Below are 24,859 nucleotides of genomic sequence, written 5' to 3'. Positions count from 1 at the left end.
AGTCATCCAGATTTCTGGAAGAATTTTGTGTCTGTAGGCAACATTTTGTCAGGATGTCACAGAAAGAGTCACATATATCAGAGGAATGGTGCTCACCAACTCCGCTTTCCTCCGCCAGAAAAATGGAAGTACCAGTCTTTCATTTCAAACATATTAATTAATTTTTTCACATCCCACAGAAAATGAATCTCACTTAAACTCCAGACATGGGTAAGGAAATGCAGTTGAATGGATATTGATGGATTCTGCAGAAATCATTAGTGATCAGGACTCAGAGTTTACCCTAATGACTTGCTGCAAGAATTCTGACTAGTTTGTTTCCTGCTAAAAAACAATGAACAGGCTCCCACTGGAAGGCAATGAATCTGGTTAGGAGAGCAAGTCGTGACAGAATTCACTGGGTAATGTTCCCATGCTCAGACCAGAGCTTTACCTGCTATTTCTCCTAAAAGACTGCAATAATTCCTATTAATTTTTACATGTTTTCATATGTGATGTTTGTTTTTTTCTGGGGAAAAGGTCCTGGATAGAATGACTCAGGATGGGGTTGTGGAGGTATGGGCAGGGATTGGTACAGATATTTTGATTAATACATAAGGTGATTTCTCACAAAGCTTCATTTTATGATGCTAGTCAGCCATTCTTAGTCATGCTGTAGAGTCACAGCGGTTCGATGGATTTTTGGTTTTCCTTTTTCTTGTGATGAAAATCTGAACTGAGTTAGTATCCAGAGCATCAGTCATGGTGAAGGAAGGATTAGTACTAGAGTGGTTTGGGAAATGTTCGGAATTTAAGGTTTCAAACTATGCTGATTTTCTTTTTACTTTTTTTTTTTTTTTTGGCAAAAAAGAATTGCTTATTTATTTGTGATTCTAGTCTCCGTTTCAGTATCTGCTGGTGATACTTGGCTAAGTCTGAGATGTCTTTCCCACTCAATATGCTACTTTATTGAATTCAGTAAAACTAGCACTTTAAATCTGTTTCAGTTTAAAATAATTAAACTCAAGAATTTTTCCCCATATTGACCAAAGGAATTTGTTTTCTAATTGATGAAAATTGTAGAAGTAAGATAGAATTTGTTTTGAATTTCAGATTTTCTGTAGTTTTGGCAACAAACTAGTGCTTGTTTTTAAAACTTTCTACAGTTAACAGAATCATTAAGAGCAAGGCGCAGGATGTGTTTTGGGGATCAGCGAGGGAAAGAATTTCTGTTGTTCAGTCAAGGACAAGATTCAAGTTTGGCAACACAAGTGAAGGGCAAAGGCAGAGAGGAAGGTATCTTAAACTACTTCTTGCAGGTACTTCATATGATCCGTCAAGAATGCCATTCTGTGCTGGAACTGAAGAAGTAAACACATTTCTCTTCAAAGTAAATAATTTTTTGAAAAAAGAACCCTCATTGAATGAAATTGTGAGATGTATGTGCAAGCAATAATTTTTCTGGACAATAAATACATATTCAGTGCAGTTTCAAAGCTTTAACAGATGTTTAATGCCCTGACAGTTTGGAAAGCAGAGCTCCCTAATCACAATGCAGATATATCAAAAGAAGTTCCTTCCAATGGTGCAGCAATTTGCCTTAGGAGGCTTTTAAAATGCTTTCTTATTGATACGATTCCTATTTTTTTCTTGTTGGGTCTCAACAAAATACACACAGTGGTGTCTTAGGAACAGCACTGATATGTCTAATTCCTTTACTGTGTTTTCTGTTGTACTTAGGTTCAGAGGGAAATATCTAAGTCATTACTAAGCCAGCTTAATTACAAGTGAGTAATAGAGGCTAATAAGGATTAATCAGTCTTTACAGCCAAGCAGCTTTTCCAGCAAGAAATCTGCTCAGTCTTCAGCTGAAAGAAAATTTATTCATCTTTCCTAAATGAATAGGAAAGCATTATCTGGTGATTACCTTTAATAACTGGACACTGATAAGTGTTTGGTAGCAGATATGTTTTTATAAATCTCTCACACACACACACACACACACACACACACACACACACACACACACAAATATATACTCACTTCTGTCACTCTGTGGGTGAAATCCTCTTCTTTCAGTTCTTGTAGGGTAGAACATGTCTTACTGAAACACATGGTACCTACCACTTTAGCAACCTTCAGTTTCACTATGAGTTTTGAATTGTGTGAAACAAGAACAAGGAATTGAGCACAAGATAAATACAAAAAAGCAATGGTTCTGCTGAGGACTAATTATACTCTTCCACATTTTAAAAAATGTAACCTTTACTTAAAACTTAATCTGTTTCGGAAACTTTTTACAAAATCTCTTCCATACAATCCTTTAATCCCTTGGCCCTTTTCCAATCATGTGTACACATTTTATCTGGTCCTTTCTTTTTTGAGGTACATGTGCCACCCATAAAGTGCCATTAACTGCTGATGGGGGTGCCAGCTGACTGGCTTGAAGAACCAAGCTGAAGGGGGCCCTTAGCTACTCTTTAAGACAACAAAGAGATGGGAGGAGAACAGACCATCTCTCTGGCCTCCATATAGGTGATAAGGACACTGGGATTACAGTAGGAAGGAAAGCTCAGTCTATTTCCTTTTTAAAGGTCATGAGTGCCAGTGAAAGGTTTGCCTTCAAAATAAAAGCTCAAATAGGACAGCATGAGGGTTATGGAAGGGCATGCTTTTTTGATCATTCTAATTTTGGATGTTCTTCATAGCTCTGTTATTTTTCTTAAAATAACAGCCCAAACCCTCTCTGTTCTGTTTGTAGTGTTTAATGATTGTGCATTGTAGGTGGAAAGATTATATCCAAAGTTTTTTTTAAGGACTCCACACTCTGTCAAACATTACTATTTTACTACAAAACCCTTCCTAATATTCATATTATTCATTTGTTCTTTTTGTTCACCCTGTCTCTTTTTATATCTGTATGGAGAGAAAAACATCCTAAAGCTACATGGACATAATTTGGTGATTTTCCAGAGGAAGAAGTATTTAACACATAGGATTTCCACAATGCCAAAAATGCATCATTTTAATTTGCATTGGCAGATATGGGATAGACAGGAAACAGGGATGGAGCGATAGGACTTCTATAAACAGTGATTAAAGTGACTCCACATACTTTATAAAGGCAGGGACATATCCATGGTTACAGTCTACATCATGAAATCGCCTTACCCACTTAAGAAAAGGAAGAAATTTGTCTAATTGTCATCACCTCACAGCAGTCTAATCCCAAATCTTGTTCTCAGCTACACCCCAGATATTCCATAATTATTTCAGTGTAACACAGATGATGTCAGAGAGAGAATTAAGAAGGCTGTGTAGGATGAGAGTTGTTTAATTGAGTAATTAATTGAGCTGCCCAATCCATCATTAACTCCAATGCCTAGTGAGGGCAGGATCAAATTGCATTTCCACCCTGTCTTCTGGCACCAATTACACTTTGCACTTTACAGTTTGAAACTATTCTACTACTACATGTGCTGCAAATATCACCATTATGGCAAACCTGATCTTGTCAGCCCTGAGCTTTGAGCAGGGTCTGAAAACTCAGGATACTCATGCCCAAATACTCTCAGGAACCAAGTCCTGTAAGAATACTTACATGTAACTGAATATACACTGACAACAAAATTTAGGGAAAAATACAACAGCCACAAGACAGCAGACTGATTAATTTCCCTCCCAAGGTGTTTGGACCCACATCTCTAACCTCTTAGAGGAGTGCCCTGCCTAAAGCCTGTGTTGGTCTCTCTGGTCTCCAGCTGGAGCTGGGCCTTTAGGCTAATACAAGTGCAAGTGACAAGGGGCAGAGAGCAGAGGGAAGGGAATCAGATGTGATTGTTAGGGGCTGCAGACTCCTACCCTCTGGAGTCCTCCCGGGTGTAACCTCAGGTTACAATCTGTTTGCAGGAAGTTTTTAAAGATGCCTGAAGATCAGGCTGGAAAGTTGACATAATATGCCTTCCTGTTTCTTGTATTCTTCCCAAGACCAGTGTCTTGGGCTAGCTACACGGCTGACATGCCTGGTTTTACATCGCCCTGTGCCTCACCAGAAGCTGTTTCCCCTAAGCTAGGCTTAGCCAGTTTTTGCGGAGGAGGCGCGAAAGGCGAGCGGCCGGGCCGGAGCGCGCCGCGCTGAGGGCAGCGGAGGGGCGTGCCTGCCCTGCGGGCCCGGGGCCGGGCCGCGAGCCGCTGCTCCCGCTGCCCTGCGCTCCAGGGCAGCTTCGAATTCCATGGCAGTACCAGCAAATCAGGCAGACGCAGGTGCTCAGCTGAAGACGTAAAATATCTTGGTCCGTTTACACACTTTAAGACCATATAATTTGCTGTGCCTTGCAGGCTCCCATCCTGTGTGGCTGTGGTTTGGGGTGACTTTGTGTAAACAGGTAATACTTCAGAATCTGTTGACTTAACATTAATTTCATTATGCAGGTTGCCTCTGTGTTGCTGATCATGCAACGTGTTTCATTATGCAGGTTGCCTCTGCGTTCTGTTTTAGCAAACAGAATAGAGAAATAGAGAGGGAATGAACAACAGGTGGAATACAGAAATGAGGAGGGAGGAGAAGGACTAAGAAAACTCATGAAGAGGAAGAAAAGAAAAAAAAAAAAAAAAGAAGGATAAGAAAAAGAAAAATAAAGATCCAAACCAGCACTCTAGACTATACTCAAAAATTACTTTGTTAATGACCTGAAATGACTAGAGAGGTCCACAGGGCTAAGTAGTGCTAGAGGCATTGCCCGTAAGCCCCTGGGGTGGATGGTCTGTGGGTGACCCAGACATACTGCTCTGTCACCCTCACCCACTCCCTTGTTAGGTGGCAGAAGGGTAGAGAAAATGGTAACAAAGGTGTCTCTAGAAGAAGGACAGAGCACACATAAAAGCAGCAAGAGGGATAGCAAACCATTTTGCTAAACTGACAACTAAGCACTCATACTGGAGAGAAGAAATAAATCTGCAGCTACCTCATTACAGCATCTGTCAACTTATTTTTGGTTTAAATTGAATCAATGCAATCATGGAACACAAATTATGCCATAAAACATCTGATGCCACGAACAGTACCCCAGCTTTGGCAGGCTGCGTGGTGGGACTGCTCCAGACTTTCAGCAGAGGAAATCTGAAAATCTTGTTTCATACTTTCAGTAATTATTAAAGTAAAAATTATCTGTAAGTTATGAAAAAGTGAATGTGTATAATTTTGATATTGTTTTAAGGCATTTCCTCTATTATAATGAATACCAAAGTAACTAACTATACTCCTGTGAAAGTGCTCATAGTGTCTTGCTCACTGAAAATGAATGCAAACAATGAAATTAATGAATACAAGTTGCACACAAATCCACAATGATTTCAAAGACAGTGCAGGCAAATGGGTATGTTCAACTTCTGCATTTCTCAGCTAATATACAAAAAATTATGCAAGTTAAAATATTAAAATTTGGGAGAAGCAAAGACAATGCAGAGAGTTTTTCTACTGCACAGTTTCCTGTGAGAAGACCCATTTCTTTGTATTGCTGGCACCTCCCAGACAATATTAATGGAGCTATGCTGGATAGGAAGCCCTTAGACCAGAAGGCATATCTAAAATGACCTAACTTCAAACTAGAAGCTAGAATGATACCAAAATAGCAAATGAAGGAAAAAAAAATTAATAAATAAGATGTCCTTGACAGTTCATTTCTTGTTGTAACTGTTTACTGTGTCATGTCAAGCTGTCAGATTTTTAATCAACTAACATCCTTTGATTTTCATTAAGCTTGTCTGCAGTGGCTGCCACCTGCTGACATATGTTCTGAAGACATAAGTATTTTTTTCATTTGTTTGAGGAATAGACGGGTTCCTATTTCATTGGGCAACAGAACCCATAACAAATAATAAGACAAACTGTGAGAAGTACTTTCTGATGCCCTTGGAAGTCTTCCCATAGGCCTTAGTGAAATTTGATTATGTCCTATGATGAATGACAGAGGTTATCACTTTTATTTTACAAAGCATTCACTGAGAAAAAACCCCTCACATTTGCTGATGGAAAGAAGAAGTTTTATCCTGAAGCCTACTACCAGCAAATGAAGGTAATTTCCCAGGGAGAAGTGAAAAGACAGTAATCTTCTTAGTACTATCATACTAATGTAGGAAAAAAAACCTGATCTGATCCACTTCTCATTTTCAGTCATTCCAGATAATTTTCATGAACAATTGCTTACTTATTTCCAGTTCTATTAGTGGTGATAATCCAAAAAGGGAAGAGAAATATATATGGCAGTGTCTTTATCTTGATAGCACTCTCCATTTAAGTAGACATATCCCTTGTAAAAGGCATGGGACAAGAAACCTTATCTCCATAGACAATTAAGTTAATGGTCAAATCATGGACTTCATTTGACATCTCACTGCAATGCATGTGAGACTGAGAAAACAAGTGTTTGTAGAAATGGTATTGAAAAGGATTTGACTAAACTCGATGACTATTATTCCCAGCTCAGATTTGTTTTTCTAAAAACTTCCACTATATTTGTGTCTCCTCATCAACATCTGCACTCATTGATTTTGGATACTTTCCACAAATCCATATTTTTTTTTACAAGGGAGTCAAAATTTCACCAGGTAGTCCAAATTTTTGTCTTCTCCCAGCTCCAAACTATGACACAAAAAGTGCTCTTTTCAGTTAAAACATAAATAATATTTTAAGTTAGCTTCAAATATTGTAGCTAGAAAATTGAAGGCTGATTTGTGTGTATTAATACATACTTAGTTCTGCATGCACATAATATACACAGAGTTTATATACTCACATTGAATTTATTAGTATACACTCCATATGTGTTAATGGGGTCCATTTTTCAAAATGTTCTGCTTGAAATGTGGATATTTATGCCTGGAGAGCAGGGATAGAGAGTACACCATGCACTGGCTTCTCTAAAGAATAGGTTGGTAGGTTTGATGCTGATTTTAGAGAAATTCTGATATGGGCATGGACATGTTTTATTACTTTCTGCCTAGAAGGATTCATGCTTTCATTGAAGGAAAATAGCAGGGAAAATTGTAAGGAGGGATCAGATATGTACCACCTGAAAATACTTGGTTACCAGTAATGGGCATTTTCACCTTAGTACAGGTGTTCTTGGCATTTTCAAAGTCTGACAAACAAATTAAAGCTGTTTAGATTGAGTAGGGAGTGCTCCACTACTGAAATGAAATTACTTCAGAATAAAATAATAAAATAATAATAAAATCCCTCAGTCAGATCATGAGCCAGATGCAAGTTTTGCATAAATAGCAGATGAGAGAAAATTGTGTAAATAATTTGCTGCTTAGTTCAACAGCTGTGTAACTGAATACTACATTTAAAACCAAAACATATTTGGAAGAGCAGGCTGAGAGCTCATTAAATCTATTAAGATAATGATAATTATCGCCATAATAACAGTTGACAAGAATCAGTGATTGAAAAAAACCCCAGCTGGTTGTTCAATAAAGCTGAAGCTCACCAACTGCTCAACTTCAGCTCAAGAAATGTAATAGTGCTAAATCTGTCGGGAATCCTCACCACATCCAACAGAACGAGCTGTTAGTTTTAATTCTTTGCTTATAGACACCCATATTTCAGGCCTCAAAAGGAGAGCAGAATTGCACTCTTACAGGGCATGGTTTCTACAGTCCTACATGTTCAATTAACCATGGAATTTCTCTTCCAGAGAAGAGAAGTTGTTTGGCCAACTTGGCCCCCTTTTGACCTACTCCACTTTGTGTGTTTCATCTTATTCTGAAAGAGCAAACATAAGGGCAAATGTCCTAATAAAGTAACCCATTAACCTTTGTCATATCTCTTTCACTCATCTTAGCCTTATTTCTGGCTTTATGATTGTGTTGCCCAGGAGAACAATCAGAACTGTTGTAGTCAGGGTTTAAATTGGAGAAGCTTCATAACCTCACATTTTTATGGCAGGACATGTTATTCGTCTATAGACAGAAAGTTCTTTTGTCCAGGAAGCAATCTTGATTTTACTGAATTCTTAGGAAAATTTGCTGTTGACTCCAGTACTGGATATTAACTGGAAACTGTAACAACGTATTTGCTTGTAGCATGAATAACATCATTTACATACTTTCTCTAATCCTTTGTCTTAGAAATGAGTGGACATGAGAAAATAAATGGTGATATATATTCTGCATTAACTCTCTTCCTTTTCATGGAAGTTAACAAGAATATTAGCTGCTGCATAGATTTCTATTTCAGAAATTCCTCAACAACTATTTCAACTCACTCTAACTTTTATTTTCTTGTTTTGAAAGGGCAGGAAGAGTTAATTTGTAGTTCTATTCTTCAAAATACTGTATTTCCATTTACATAAAGAAATAAAATTTGAGGATGCTTGTCTCTTCTACAGAAACTGACTTTAGGTCTGGAGAGCTCAGTTTAGTGGGCTGTCTTATGTGTAAGGAGCAGTACACGATGGAAATCCCTGTCTCAGTGAGCTTCCAAACCAGCTTTTCAAACCTAGTAACTTGTCTATTATGGATAAAAGCTAGGATTTTCTATGACCATCCAATGTTTGGAATCACACTACATAGCACTACATTTTAAATAATAAGTTCTACAGAAAGAAAGAAGTTCAAAGTTCTTGTATAGGAAATGCAATATACCTAGCTGATATTTGAATATAAAAATATGTAAATAAAAAAATATTAAAATAATGCAAAAAGATTTTAATTCAAACTCCTTGGTGTTGAGCATTAAAATGGCGTCTGCTACTCCAGGGCCAGGTAGAAAAAGAGTACTGTGGACCTGTACTAAAACTTTAAAGTTCTCTGCTGAAGTTATTTAAAGAACAAAGGACTGTTCCCTAAGTATATTTTGCGCTGGGGTCAAAACTGTTGTCTCTTCTATGGTTTTGTCAGAACTCATGTTTTTGTGGAATTAAGTTCTGGACATAGTTAAGATCATGCCTCCATTCAAATTAGCAAGGCTTCATCACCAGAATGAAAGAAGAAATAATTTATACATTATCATGGTGGTTTCGGGGGTAGAAAAAACAGCAAGGTGATCCATATATAGACTTCTACTTTCTTTTAAAGTCCTCTTGTGTTGAATTATACACCATATCTCTGATTGTGCTGGTTGCTGTCTATAAACACTTTCCCTTGTAGGATTGGTCCTGTGATGCTTGTAGCTGTGGCCAGGGGAATGAGCCCATATGCTCAGTGAAAGCAGTCAAAGATTAGTAGTGCAAGGAAAATGTTTCTTTCTAGTAATTTCAAGGGGTTCTACAGCTCTGTGTTCCAGAAAGAGTGAAACTTCATACAAAACTGTGTGTGGAAGAGGGGATTAACTGGCAGCCAAGAAACAAGAAAGCAATTAGAAACAACTCACTGTCATTTCTGTGTACTTTTGGCAGCATTTCAATAATCCAACAAAAGCAGTAAATAACATAGCTGGGTCCTCAATTACTATGCACTATCTGAAGAATTTTGTACCTTTATTGCTGGGGAAAAATGAGACAAAGTTGGAAGATATTTGAAGCACATACTTTATAGGGAAAGTTTTGATCTATAAGTGTTGTGTTCAAATTGTGCGAGTTTACTCTGCTAAAAAGGATTTTTAAAAGCCTTTTTTTCTTTTGGAAAGAAGTTGAGGATTTTTCAATATTTGGGGGATTCCTTACCCCTTTCCCCTTCTTAATAAGCCAAACCTTTACACCCAAAGGGTTTTCAAGATCTAACTGTTCCTTATTTTGACTAGGGAGTTAGGGTGACAAGGAAACATTAGGATAAAAAGCCAGTAGAAATTCTATCTGAATGAAACATGCATACATATATTACATATATATGTATGCACGCACGCAGACATCATAATCTGCAGTTTTGGGTACGTGTTATATGAAACACATAAATGAAGATGGTGAAGGGCCTTGAGGGGATGCCATATGAAGAGCAGTTGAGGTCATTTGTCTTTTTCAGCCTGGAGAAAAGACTGAGGGAAGACTCATTGCAGTCTACAACTTCCTCATGAGGGGAAGAGGCAGGGCAGGTAACAATCCCTTCACTCTGGTGACCAGTGAGAGGAATTGAGGAAATAGCCTGATACAGAGTCAGGGACATTTGGTTTGAATATCAAGAGTAGATGTTTCATACAGATGGTGGTTCAGCCCTGGAAGAGGCTCCCAAGGGAAATGGTCACAGCACCAAACCTGACAGGGAGTTCAAGAAGCATTTGGACAACTCAGGTGTATGGAGTAATGCTTGAGGGTGTCCTGTGCAGGGCTGGGAGTTGGACTTTGATGATCCTTGTGGGTCCCTTGCAAATCAGGATATTCCATGATTACTTGAATTGATATTGTGTATATATATGTGCACTATTTCCAGTCAGTGCACTAACAACTGAAAGTAATATTGTGGTATAATTATGAGTTACTTGTCCAAGTTGTAAGCAATTATTTTATCTTTTCCCTCTATCCAGTGTGGGTGTTGAGTTGTAAGTTTAGATATCCTTCAGTTTTTCCTTTAGTTAGTCCTCCTTCTTTGTGAGCTGTTTGATCCTTTTTTCTAAACTTTCTGTCTTAAAGTTTTGTCACTGAGCCTTTAGTTTCACACTTTTATCTCAAAGATAATTACTGAGTCTACAGTCTTAGAAGGAAACAGTCTGTTTGCCGAAAGATTTTTAAGATGCCTTCTCTTGCCCATGGCTTAACTAGGTCACAGAGATGTGCTTTCATCTATCTTTGGAAGAAGGCTTATCCAGCATGGAGCTTCCTGAAATAGAAATAGGAGTGTATTTAGTGCTCCACTCACCTTCATGCTCTCCACCCAGCATTTCCAAGAATGATGTTATAAATAGAATCAGCATGTCACAGATGATAGAGGGAAAATGTGTCTAGTTTTCCAGCCTAACCTTTGCCTGGTTGGTTAGATACTTGCACGCAAACACACACATTCATGTAAGTGCATCCCTCAGGAGGGCTGCAGAGAAAACTGGTGAGGCCAAAGCCCAACTTGAACTTAATCCAGCTACTCCCACAAAAAATAGTCCAAAATGTTTCCATATATACATGCACATAAAATAGAGGGCCAAGGAGAGTTTTCATTCTTTCTTGGATGTGGGGTGAAACTTAGTGTCGAATGATGAAGAAAAGGCTGTGGTACTTTGTGCCTTCTTTGGTTCAATCTTACATAGGCAGAGCAGTTGTTCTCAGGATGCTCAAGCATCTGAGCTGGAAAACAGAGACAAGGAACCAAATAAATGAATCCACCATACTCCAAGGGGAAATAGTCAGTAACCTGCCACAACAATTAGACCTGCACAAGTCTGTGGGACTGATGGGATCCATCCAAGGGTACCAAGGGAGCTGGTGAAAGTGCTCACTGAGCTACTTTCCATAATTTACTAGCGCTCCTGGATGTCTGAGGAGGCCCCAGTTAACTGGAGGTGGGAAAATATGGCTCCCACCTACAAGAAGAGTTGGAAGGAGGGTTGTGGGTCAGCTCATCCTGAGTGCCATCACACAGACTGTATAGAACAGTTCAGCAGGGGATCAGGCTCAGCCAGCATGGGTTTGTGGAAGGCAAGTTCTACTCCCCCAACAGGAACTCGTTTTATGACTCACTTAGTGGAAGAGGGAAAAGCTATGTATTCTGTCCTCCTGGACTTTAGCAAAGCTTCTCACACCATTTTCCCACAGCATTCTCCTGGAGAAACAGACATCTCATGGCTTCATGAGTGCACTGTTTCCTATATAAAAAAATGCCAGGATGCCCCGGTCTGGAGAGTGGTAGTGAATAGTTACATCCAGCTGGCTGATGACACCAGTGATGTTGCCCAGGGGTCAGCACTGGGCCCAGCCCTGTTTAATATCTTTATTGATGAATGTGGGGTTCAAGCATACCCTTGCTAAGTTTGTGGATTACCCCAAGCTGAGTGGGAGTGCTGACCTGCTGGAGGGCAGGAATGCTCTGCAGAGGGATCTGGGCAGGCTGGAGCATGGGCCGAGCCCAGTGGTGTGAGGTTCAACAAGGCCCAGTGCTGGGCCCTGCCCTTGGGTCACAGCAACCCCAGGCAGTGCCACAGGCTGGGGCAGAGTGGCTGCAAAGCTGCCACAGGAAAAGGCCCTGGGGGTGCTGGTGACAGCAGCTGAGCGTGAGCCAGCAGTGCCCAGGTGGCCAAGAAGGCCAATGGCATCCTGGCCTGTGCCAGCAATGGTGTGGCCAGCAGGAGCAGGGCAGGGATTGTCCCCCTGTACTCAGCACTGGTGAGGCCACACCTCAAATCCTGTGTCCAGTTTTGGGCCCCTCACTCCAAGAAAGACATTGAGGTGCTGGAGCATGTCCAGAGAAGGCCAATGGTGCTTGTGAAGGGTCTGGTTCACAAGTCCTGTAATGAGTGACTGAGGGAGCTGGGGTTGTTTCGCCTGGAGTAAAGGAGCTTCAGGGTAACATTATCACTCTCTACAACTGCCTGAAAGAGGTTATAACCAGGTGGGTATTTGTCTCTTTTCCCAGGTAACAAGTGATAGGACGAGAGGAAATGGCCTCAAGTTGTTCCAGGGAAAGCACCTCTTCACAGAAAAAGTGGTCAAGATCTGAAACAGGTTGCCCACAGAAGTGATGGAGTCACCATCCTTGGAGGTATTTAAAAGACTTGTGGTGCTTAGGGACATGTTTTTGTGGTGGATTTGGCAATTAATGTCTGGACTTGATGATCTTAAAGGTCTTTTCTAATGAAAGTTTTCTGGTTCTATGACACTAGAGGGACGAGGGAAAAAGTAGCAGCCTTATTTAAGATTAACCAAAATTTATAACCAGTATTTTAGATGAACCACAAATTCAGATGAAGTTCCCTGTATGATCAGTGGAACATAAAATTTTGCCAGAAATAAATTATTAATCTGCCTCATCACATTCTATCATCAGATATACTCAGAGCATTTTTAGGTGTCAGTTACTCTGCAGTCCCCAGGGTTTTGTTGACATCAGTTCTATATTTAGTTTTATAGTGGTGATTTTGCCCACCTGTTTAGAAACAAACAAACAAACAAAAAAACATCTTAGATAAAACCTATTAAACTAAGTGTAATTTGGAGAGTTGTCAAATGTCTTTCCTCCCCCAGATCTGCCAGGCAAATATCTCTGTGATTAAAACAAAGAAAATAAATTAATCTCCGCCTTCTTATTACAATACAAAGTGCGAGCAGCCAGGAAACATGGCGCAAAACCTGATGGTACACAGTGTCCTTAGATCACTTGGCCATTGTTTTCTCTCACAGCAGCACATGTTAATGATACAAAGAAGCTTAACATTTTTTGGCTTTGGCTTTTCATGTCACAACCATAATAAATGTGCATATTATTGTTTGTATTGCTATATCCTTTATATGCACCGCCAATTTCTAGAGCTGTTCATGCACAGCCAAGGACAGAATTTTGCCCACAAACAGACTGACTGAATAAAGTTAGGCAGAAGCATTGCCATACTGGTTTCATCTGTGAAGTAGTGGGTCACAGTACAGGATGTTTAAGTTGTAAAAATGTTGTGTGGGTCAAATCTGCTGCAGGAAGACCAAAGCTTTTTTTGCTTTTCACTTACCAATTTAATTCTGCTTTAAAAGGCCTTTGTCCTATATGGACCTAAGAAATCCTTAGTTTTATTTATTTAAAAAAAACCAACAATCTTCAAAACAATAAAATGGTCAATAGATTATTAAATCCAGAAGAACATGAAGAAATAAACAGATTTGGGGTTTCTTTTGCTTATTTTAAGGAATTTGGGCCACAGAGAAGAAAATTGAATATGATGAAGAACGAAGAAACAAGTTTTAATGTGGACAATACCCGAGCCTCTCCCTTCTCCCTCTGCCTGCAGCCGCTCAGCCCCGCTACAAAGCCACACAGAGCAACACAATTTGATGAAGAATTCAGAACACACCTCTCACATTTCCGCTATGGTCCTCCTCCTCTTGAAAACATGGAAACATTCCAGGGGTCCTTGGAAGGAGGGTCTCGCAAACGTAAGAGCATGCCAACAAAAATGCCTCCTCCCATCACCCTTGAGGATTCCTCATCATCACCAGATCGACCTGAGGATCACGACATGGGCTCTTCCAGTCTCCCCTTGGTGTTCCAACAGCCAACTCAGCCCAAGTACAGTTCCCAGATGATTGACCTCTGCAACTTTGGTTTTCAGTTCTACAGAACTCTGGAGCATTTTGGAGCCAAGCCCATTAAGCAAGAACCAGTGAAGCCTAGCATGGCATGGCCCAGTAACCCAGCATTCATGCAGGCTCCTTACCCTTATTATCCTAAAGTCCATCCTGGCTTAATGTTTCCTTTCATTGTACCACCAAACTTTCATTTCAGGAACCCTTTGCAAATGAAAAGACCTACAGAACCACCCTTCAGGAGGGCTGAAGTAAGAGAAAGTGGTGAAAACAAACAGAAAGTGGAAAGAGTAGATGTCAACCTTCAGATAGATGACAGCTACTATGTTGATGTGGGGGGTGAGCAGAAACGCTGGCAATGTCCCATGTGTGAGAAGTCCTATACATCCAAGTACAATTTGGTCACCCATATCTTGGGTCACAGTGGCATTAAACCACATGCTTGCACCCGGTGTGGCAAGCTTTTCAAGCAGCTGAGCCACTTGCACACTCATATGTTGACACACCAGGGCACTCGGCCACATAAGTGCCAGGTGTGCCACAAGGCTTTCACTCAAACCAGTCACCTTAAGAGACACATGATGCAACACAGTGATATCAAACCTTACAACTGCAGGATCTGTGGCAGGGGTTTTGCCTACCCCAGTGAGCTGAAAGCACATGAGTCTAAGCATGAGAGTGGACGAGAGAACATTTGTGTGGAGTGTGGTCTGGACTTTCCAACTCTGGCCCAGCTGAAGAGACACCTAACCACCCACCGTGGCCCTATACAGTACAATTGCACCGAGTGTGATAAGACCTTCCAGTACCCAAGTCAGCTGCAAAACCACATGATGAAGCACAAAGACATCCGCCCATACATCTGCACTGAATGCGGCATGGAGTTTGTGCAGCCCCACCACCTGAAGCAACACTCCCTGACTCACAAGGTAAGCCAGCTCTCACCTTGCACATGAAGGTAGTATAAGGATTACAGGCAATGAAAGCTACACAAGGGCAGGTACCTCCTCAGAAACGTGGTCTCTTGCCAGCTGCAGAGGCTTACACAGAAACTCCAGCATTGCTGGCAGTTGCTGCAGCCAGATGTCTTTGCCAGCCTTAAAAAAGTACACGCAAACGCAACTTTGTTATAAGCAGGAATTCAATTAAACCCCCTGTATCACTTCCCCAAACCGGATTCATATCTGTTTCTTGGGGCTTTTTTCAGAATGACCTTCTGTAAAATTTTGCAAAGCTGTATAAGCACCCCATAATCCCAAAATTTTAAAATTTTTTTTTTTAAGTGAAAGCCAGTTGTGATACTTTATTCCCTTAATTAGGAAGTATGTGAGTTTGTAGTGGATTGTAGCGAAAAAAAAAAAAAAGAAAGTATGTTATTACTCATCAGATTTTGAAGAATCATTGTAATGAGATGACATTTAAAAAACAAAATAACCCTAAGAAAAATTCCCCTTTGTGCATATGTTATCCAGAATGCCAGTTAATATAAATGGATGAGCAGGATCATAATAACAGCCAATTAATATCAAGTAGCAGTTTTGCCTCTGCTGACAGTGGTGACAGCAGGGCCAGCTTAGGGTACGAGAAAGCTTTGGAAATCTTCCGAAAAGATTGCTTCCAAAAATAGGAAAAATGCAATTGTTCCATTCAAGAAACTCTGAAATTGACAATCCACTTTTACAAAAATAATAAGAGAAGTCAAATTCTTTCACTTTAAAAAAGGTTGCTTCCAGATTAGCATATTTTTCCTTTAACATTTGAATTTTGGCTTTTACATGAAAAACATTAGAAATACAGAAAGCTATGGCCCTTGAGTCTTATAGTCACATATTCTTTGAAAACTGCACAACTTCTACTTCCACATTTGCTTTTTCTTTTCTGCTTCATGCTTATAATTTTTGGAGATTCCCTGCTCTTCAGATTTACCATGCAAGATTCCACTAATTGAAGACTTGGTATGTTTTTTTGTCACAGGGAATGAAATGCCCCTGAGCCCTTAGAGAGCTTTTGCTTCTTTGTCCACAGCCACAGGTGGATTCACCATGAAAATAATAGTACTTAGCTGACTAAATGCAGCTTCATATCAAATGAGCAGACACTTGAAACTGGTAGTGATGTCCAGTTTTTAGCTTTGTAATTAACTGTGAAAACCACTGACAGTCATTTCACATCTTTTTAAAGAAGGGCTGTGGAAGGAGTAATTGCTCTCAGCACCTCACTAGTAAATCCTTATTACCTTCAGCACATAAAACTCTTCAGCTGTAAGGTAGCAAATTCTTTGATTTTCATAGTATCTAAATCACTGAGAAGCTGACAGACCACATGGGTGTGAGTGAGAATATTGAATTATGTAGTCATAAATTGAGTAGATAGCATAATAAGTGATAGAAATGTTCTATAAACCTCACAAAAAATGAAATCATTCCATAGTGGTTACTGAAAATCCCACCAGGAATAAGCAGATATTTCTCTCTGCAATAAATGTGAGATGTATAATCAATACTTTACTTAAGCAGCAGAGCAGGAGAGGGAAGCTCTGACGCTGACTATGTTAGATTTATTTGAAAATAGACTTCATTACTTCATTAAGTTTGTGTTTTGTTTTACTTCTCTGCTTCTCAGAAGCTTGTAAGAATTTGTCAGGAGAAAATACCTTGAAAAATGTTAAAAGTGAAATAATTTATTATCAACTTTGCTAATGCAGAATGAATAATTCATAAATTGCTGTACTGATGATTAAATTACCTAGAAAATTTTACATCTACAGAATTTTTTTTTTCAGGGTGTGAAAGAGCACAAATGTGGAATTTGTGGCCGGGAATTTACTCTGCTGGCCAACATGAAGCGACATGTCCTAATCCACACCAATATCAGAGCCTATCAATGCCATTTGTGCTTCAAGAGCTTTGTGCAAAAGCAGACTCTCAAGGCCCACATGATTGTTCACTCTGATGTCAAACCCTTTAAATGCAAGGTAAGTACATTTGGTGGTAGAGGTATTATCCTAAAGCATATTTCTCTGATATTGTCATCTTATCATATGGAAGAATTAGAAAAACAAACCTGCTAACACATACTGCACTTGTATTCAAAAATTAACATAAACCAGCCTGATTTTCTTTCTTTACCCAGGTTCTGCTTATGTAGCACAAAATAATGGAGATAAATACCTGTGGTTTACTCCCTTTCCCATCAGGACCATTCCTTCTCACATAAGTTTTGGGGTTTTTTTCCCTGTGATTATTTAAGTGCCACAGACATTTGAGGACAAAAACATATCTGACATTTGCTTAGTACAATCATCCAAACAGAAATTTAAGCGCTTAATAGCTTGAAACACTGACATAAAGCAGGAATCAAATCATGCACCCTGCAGAGGATCATGAAAAAGCAGCAGCCAGAATTTCACACAGTGATGCTATGCAACAGTTCAAGAAAGGGGTTAGAAAAAGCCACAGCAAAATAAAATTACAGAAGGGATTTGAATGGGTAGAGTGTAATTACCAGACTGGAATTCAAGGCAGGATATTAGTATGCTAACAAAACAGCCTCTGAGACCACCTGGACTTTCTACAGTCCTTCAAATTCCAGTTTGCCACTGCCCCCCAGCCCTGGAGGCTGGCATTCCATTTCCATCCTCTCTTCTCCTCCCTCCCCATAAACCCTAAAGACTTTATTGATCCTGTTTACTTCTAATACATTTCTTATGAATTATTCATATCTATATTTTTGTTCAGTACTGGATGCTACATAAGTTCTTTTGCTGCCTCCAGTGTTCCAATGCCTATCTGGTTCATTACTGTTGTCATACTTTGTGAAGTCAAAGGCTGGAGATTTCCCACTTTAATTTGTTCTAAGATGGCTGTAAATACAGAGTGGAGCATATTACCGAGGTTATGCATAAGAAACTAAAGACTGATTGAAAGCAATTTCTAGAACTCTTTCATTCTACATCTCTATGGTATTGATATTTTCTTAAAAGGAATTTCTCATGAAGAAGCAGAGATGGATGAAAAATTTAACTGGAAATATTTCATTTTTTCATCATATTTCATTCATATGATCCTTATTTCATCTTGAAAAAATGTAGAATTTCAAAATGTCATAGGAATATATGATGTTCAGTGCTGGTTTTAGTAAGAAAATGTTGGAATGAATATTTCTGACTTCATAATTTTTCTTTCTTAACGTCAAAACATTTTACTTTGAAAAACTAGCAGCAAAGTCTTCCACCTTCAGTACTTTGTTCTAATTTATGTCTTATGAAAGTAGTATGTTGTGTAGTAGTGCTTACATTACTCCATATTGATAAAAGAATTTCTTTTACTGAAATTCTATGGGTGTAACAAGTCAGGTCTGCTGGAGGTTTTCATTCTTTGAGAACATCTGCAAACATGCCTTGTTGTTCCCATTTGGTTGAAGTTGTTCTCTGACTCCTCAAACTTCAGAAAAGAATCTCAAATTTTTGATCAGATTTTGTGGGTGCAGTATATGGATCCACATGACTTTTTGGGTATGTGCAGATTAGCTGGAAGGTTGTGTTCAGCTCAGTGTTTGATGATGACAGACTATTGAAACTTGGAGAGGGCAATAGTTGGAACTGGGAAATAGAGTATCACCAGTATGTTTTCCAGACAGGAACAAAAGCTCTACAGGAACACCTGTTTTTCTTATTTTTTTGCTTTTCTGTCCCACCCAGTGTTCCAATGAGGAAAGAAACAAGTAAGCATAGTGAATCTGTTTCTCATATGTCTGAAGGGGTATGAATCAGCATCAGTGCCTCTGACAGTGAAGATTGCAACAATAAGCAGACACAGAATCAGGAATTGTATTTTTGCATTAGGAACATTACCTAACACTGCCTCTCTGATAGAGCCCCTGAAGACTCTTGAAGGCAAATATTTCTGGCTGGTACTTGGAGGGTTAAGGCAATGACCAGATAGCAGCCTTTTGGCACCAAGCTCCTCCTCAGGAGAAGGAAGGATATAGCTGTATGAACAGCCTGCTTAACAATGGCTCACATGTCCCCGGGGAACCGCCTGCAAATAGATTTCATCTTGCTTTCTCTTGTACTTTTCAAAGCTTCCTGTTTTCTCACGGTCCTTTTGGACAGTTTACAGTCATTCTCCCTCTCCTTCTTTCTTTGAGGAAAGGAACACCCTTCTTATAAAGAAAAAAAAAGAAGAAGAAGAAGAATGCAAGGGAAAGAGAGCACAGCAGTAGCCTTTATACTTCACCGCATGCAATGGTTTTCTTTACCTTTTTCTCACAGCAAAAGAAAACATGAGCTTTCCTATGTGTCTAATCACAGCTAAGCACATACTATCAGAAGTGAGGGAGTAGCAAATAGTTGTCCCTTCTGTTTCCTCACCCAGCTGCAGCCTGGATCTCTGTTTGATTTTCTGCTGAAGAGTGAACTTGTCTGTAGTATTTAAAGGCCTGAGCCCATTTTTTCTTGTTTATTTCTGTTTAAGAGGGGAAAAAAAAACCACCCACTGTAGTATTATGAAGGTATTCCAACAACTGGTGCAACAGTACTAATTTGGATTTGTATAGAAAGGTTCCATGAAATTTACTGTTGCTTTTAGTGCTGAAGTAATCAATTTTTCAGACTTCCAATAAAAGATGCAATGGATCTTTCTTCAGCTCAGACAAATATCTGTAACAGATGTTTTGAACACCACTTTTTTCCCTATCTAAAAATGTGGTTTTTCATCAGAGAAAGTACTTTGAGAAGGAGCAAAACTGGTGGCAAATCTAGAAGGATGATGCTTCACGTGCTGGCTTAAGAGGAAAAAAATCTAGGCTGGAACTAATGTAGACTATTCTAGCAAACTATACTGAAGTCCATTTCACCAGCCAGTGCAACTAAGTCTGTTCAGCAGACTTGCAGCTGAGTTGTTCTCTTCAAGATTTTAATTTTATTTTGTTCTAAACATCTTGTCGAAGATTATTTTGTTAGACAGCCTAACAGAAAGTCCACAAGTAAACCATGTTGTTCCTGATATCCCAAGTTCTCTTGCATAAACTTTTCACCTCCCTGAGTGCTATAGTGCATTGGGTTCTGCTGGAGCTCCTCCCATGCAACTGTCTCAGGATCATCTCACACTCTGCTCACAAGGCTGTAATGTCAGAGAGAAAGAAAATCTTGTACAGGCTTCTAATTTGATCTGCAGATTCAAGGTCTTCATTGAGCATTAGCTATGTACTCCAGCTAGATTTGAATTGCAGTCTCCTAGCATACAAGTGAGAAACCTATTTCCTTTTACATCTGGATCATAGATATTCATCTGAAAGATGTCTTGTGCCTTTTTGAAATGACCAGTAAAGCAGAGATTATGCCATAGAGACCCATCATTCCAAAAACCAATTTTCCTATCTGCATTTCTTTAATTTTCCTGCCACACCTCTGCACTCTAGTACCATTTCCTTATGTCCCCAGAGGAGATTTCAGGACAAGAACACATTACATATTTTGAAGATGTGCCTGACTCTGGGAAATGGAAAACCCATCAACTTTATTCAGACACAGAACTTTTATGCCATAAAGAAATAACCTTTACCAAGTCCCTGTCTTTTCAGTAAGAGGAAAGAGAAACAAGTATTGCCTTGACAGAAAACAACTAAATGGTCCTTCTAAATAAATTTTAATACTCAAGACCTTATAAAGATAAGTGTTTGCATGCAGTACTGAAGCCACTCATCCACTCAACATGATTTTCCTTGGTTACCAGTTCAGACAGAGAAGATGTAGATACAAGAAAGCAGGTTCTGGTGATAACGTATGTCAGCCACAATACAAGCAGATAACCAGAAGCCTTCAGCAAAGAGGTGTAAGAGAGATATTATTGTTGACATTCTTGCAACAAGAGTAATATTGACAAGTTATAGGTTGTTCCAGCAGCTGTCAAGATACAATCAGCTGCTGGTTACTCCTTGCTAATTTTCTGTGCTCATTAGTAGTCTCAGTAGATGAGAGTCTGATTCCTCCCAGCACTTTCTGAGGTATTTTGTGGTTTTATAATTTCTCTGAGTGTACATAATCCTACGTATTAACTTTATTTGAACATGAAGAAGACAGTATTCTTTCCTCAGTGGTTGGATGACCCTTGGAAGCAGCCATCTTACTTTTAAAAATAAATTACTCACTTTCAGTGGCTATTCCTTTTTTCCACCAATGGTCATGTCTAACACTTTGTGATAAATTTATTTGCTAGAGTTTTCATTTTAGTAAAATCACAGACAGAAAAACATGAATGGTACATATGCAGCTGAAGCGAATAACTTTTTGAAAAACAAATGAATGTTTTCAGAATCTGTCTTTTTACAGCTCTGACTCAGCTCTAGTTTTTATTTTAAAACAGTAGACCTGCTAATTTTTGTATTTATGAACTGATTCAATTTTTCCTCAAGAGAAGTCTTAAAAGACAAAGCATACAGTACTACTTTTCCAAGGATCCTTTCACTATTTACATTTCATCCAGATATTCTAAGTGATGACTTTCTGAATTTACATCTACAAGTTCTGTATCAGTTCTTCTGTAATACCAAATAAGTAAAAATTGAATCCAGATTATATAAAAAATCTGGTGGAGTCTTAGTAATTTCTATTAATTAATTGTCTGCCAGGTGGTTACCCTGCTAGATGAAGGTTTCAGTTACTCAGTAATGGTGACTCTGGGTCATATAGTAATAAGAATAATTTTAAAAAAATTAAAATCCAATGATAAAAATAGTCAGGAAAAAAAAAGTAGAAAGTAAGCACAGAAGTTTGCAGAGGATGGAAATAGCCACTTGAATGTGAATAAAATTAAAAATCCTGGTAAGGAAAGACCAGAAGATAAGTAAGACTGGGTGGCTATAATAGTGATGTCAAACTCTCATGTCTTAAGAGTACATAAGAGTCCAGACTACAAAAGGACCCATCTAAATAAACAACAATAAATTAAACCCACTGGTATTGTTCCATCAAAGGAAAAATTTCACCATCAATGGCTTAAGCTGGCAGGAACATGCTTCAGGGAAAGCTGAGTCATTCTTGCAGCCTCATGACTGTTTAAATTGCAGCTTACTCACCAGAGACACCAAAACACAGGAGTTGATAAAAAAATGATGAAAGAATCAGGGGAAATAAAGAGTGAGCAAGAAACACAGAAAAACAAGGAATTGCTTTTTCTAGCTTTAAGCAAAATGTGCAGCCATTTAATTTCCATTTTAAAATAAGTAATATTCTGTTACTCTGTTTCACAGAAACCCTTAATTGGTTTTATTTTATAATTTCATTCCTGCCTGACATTGTAGTTGATTAAAGGCTAGATGTATAAACTACAAATGGAATGGTTCACCAGGGCAGAAACTTTTACTTTGAATCTCATTCAAGTTATGAGCCTTCCAGATTACTCCCTTAAGTCTTTCCCCTCCTTACAACAACATTGACTGCTTTTGGGGAATCCTGCACTATGTGTGCTGGTCACCAATATAAAAAATATCAGCAGTTCAGAGTGCCTTGGATACCACATGTTTTTGCCTGTAGGATTTTGATGGAACTTTGAAAAGCTTATTGCAGCCAAAAACTGCCAGAATTTAAGTTGAGAAGTGTAGGTCCTCTTTCCTTTAAAAATGTTGTCCTTGAAAATACTGCTTCAAACTAATAATTTTCATTTTTACCATTTTTACAGCTGTGTGGGAAGGAGTTTAACAGAATGCACAATTTAATGGGACACATGCACTTGCACTCAGATAGTAAGCCATTTAAGTGCCTCTACTGTCCCAGCAAATTCACCTTGAAGGGGAACCTAACCAGGCACATGAAAGTTAAACATGGAGTCATGGAAAGAGGATTTCACTCTCAAGGTAATAATTTTCAGCAAGATTATTCTCTGTGAGATCTGAATATGCATATCAGTAAACACAAATGGGCTTTGTATGACAGATGCAGAAACTTGTGCCATAGATCCAATGTTATTGCAAGAGGTAGAATCCCATAAGCCTGTGAAGTTGTTATTAGCTATATTACTATAGCATTACATGGCAGCATTACATGTCCCAAATAAATCATAAATTAATCCTAATTTGACAGAAAAAGAAAATCTGAAACACTTATGGTCCTTTCTGACAGGTTAGTGGATTCCAGTCTGGAGCAGGAATGGAATCTTCAATGGCTCTAAATCCAGGAGCCTTGGTCATTCTGTACTGTATTGGCATAGCTGGTGCCACATGAATACCATAGGCTCAAGATCCCATTTACAAGGAAGCACATGAATAGGAGGGGATATTCCTCAAAGTATAAGTCTCACAGTATAAGGATTTTTGACTACTGAGGGCATTCTGTGAAACATTTCCTGTCTGCCACTTACCACATACACTTCCTGAAGTCATCCTCATGTGTGTAAACTGATCAATGCTATCTAAAGAAGTGGGGGAATTAGGGAGAATTTTTTGAGGGCTTCGGTATCCAAGATCCCTTTTTAAAGTATATGAATAATTCTTTAGTGGGCAAAATTTCTTGGCATTTCTCATATATTCAAACTTTAGGGCAGCTTAGCACATGTGCAAAACACTTACTCTAATGACATTTGGTGTAAATTTTTTGAAGATCCTAATGGCTAATGAAATAAGTATTTTTTTCTGTAGATCTCCTACAGCATCATGCTAGTTAGAGAATTGCTCATAATTGGAGATTGCCTAAGATCTTTTCGTTGTACAGAGATTCTGCAGCCCTTGAGGCTTATCAATTATGAGAAAATTTGTGATGTCTGATGCCTGTTTATGAATCCTTTTAACAAATACACCTTGTTGCAAAATAAAATCTGCTGTTTAGTGATACTGCATAGATTCTTCATAAACTTGATTCATTTACTGAGGGGAAAGTAAAAAAACAAAGGAAACAAAAGCAGGTAAAATTGTGACTTTCATAGGTATTGGGTGAAGTCCTCACTTTGTCACTAGTCTTTAATGAAGCTGACCTATGCCTATAGTATCTGATTTTTTAAAATATATCCTGATGATGTTTGGAGTATTTTTGAGTCCACAGATGCCTCTTGGATAATCTGTATTTTCAGCAAGAGGGAAGACACTGACAAATACTAAGCCAAACCAGATCCAGGATTAGATGCATATTCATATACACTGCTCAAAATCATCATTTGTTTATAATGATTCCCTCAAGCTGAAGCACTGTCCAGTGCATAGAGCTTTTCAGTTGATTGTTTCTCAGTGGATGAAAGGGGAAAAATTAAGGACAGTCATAGGCTGCTGAGACTATTGTCTTTTCATTTGTAAAGTATTAACTTTGAACCACAGTGTCTATAGAACAAATACATTACCATGTTTTTAGTCTCTTCCACTCCTCTGAAACATAAGATACAAAACCTGGGACTTGGATTATGGACTGTGGTGCTTTAGATTCAAGTTTTATTTTAGAAAAATAATAGGAAGGAGGAAGTGAGTACGTTGAGATAAAATTCAGTTTACAAAAGGCCAGACCATTTCACTTTTCTTCCCAGCTGCATCATCCAGAGTCTGGCTGTATAAAAGAAAGTTTTGTGTGTCCTAACCTGGCTGTGAAGCGTAAACAATAGCACTCCTTTTTGCAGCATCTCGAAGGAGATGCCATGAGATGTAAATAGTGAAGTACTTGGAGATAGCTAGATGGATGACAAAGTTAAAAAATTAAATACAAAGACACCTCAGATTTTGTTTTTTAGCCATGTATCAAGTAGTAAAATTTC

General features: G+C 38.8%; 1 protein-coding gene across 2 annotated transcripts in view; it reads left to right on the top strand.

Annotated features, from left to right (window-relative positions):
* The window catches only part of ZNF366 (zinc finger protein 366), a 36,781-nt gene that overhangs the window by 5,942 nt on the left and 5,980 nt on the right, over positions 1 to 24,859 (top strand). For both annotated transcript variants that reach the window (XM_058823800.1, XM_058823801.1), the window contains exons 2-5: positions 12,475 to 12,600; positions 13,733 to 15,058; positions 16,912 to 17,103; positions 22,808 to 22,982. In XM_058823800.1, coding sequence (XP_058679783.1) covers positions 12,580 to 12,600; positions 13,733 to 15,058; positions 16,912 to 17,103; positions 22,808 to 22,982 — 1,714 coding nt within the window. In that variant the 5' untranslated portion in view covers positions 12,475 to 12,579. The remainder of the gene's footprint in view (positions 1 to 12,474; positions 12,601 to 13,732; positions 15,059 to 16,911; positions 17,104 to 22,807; positions 22,983 to 24,859) is intronic.

This window comes from Ammospiza caudacuta, chromosome Z, assembly GCF_027887145.1.
Source record: "Ammospiza caudacuta isolate bAmmCau1 chromosome Z, bAmmCau1.pri, whole genome shotgun sequence".
Lineage (NCBI taxonomy): Eukaryota > Metazoa > Chordata > Aves > Passeriformes > Passerellidae > Ammospiza > Ammospiza caudacuta.
Note: the sequence above shows the minus strand (reverse complement) of the source record. Positions and strands in the feature narration are given on the sequence as shown.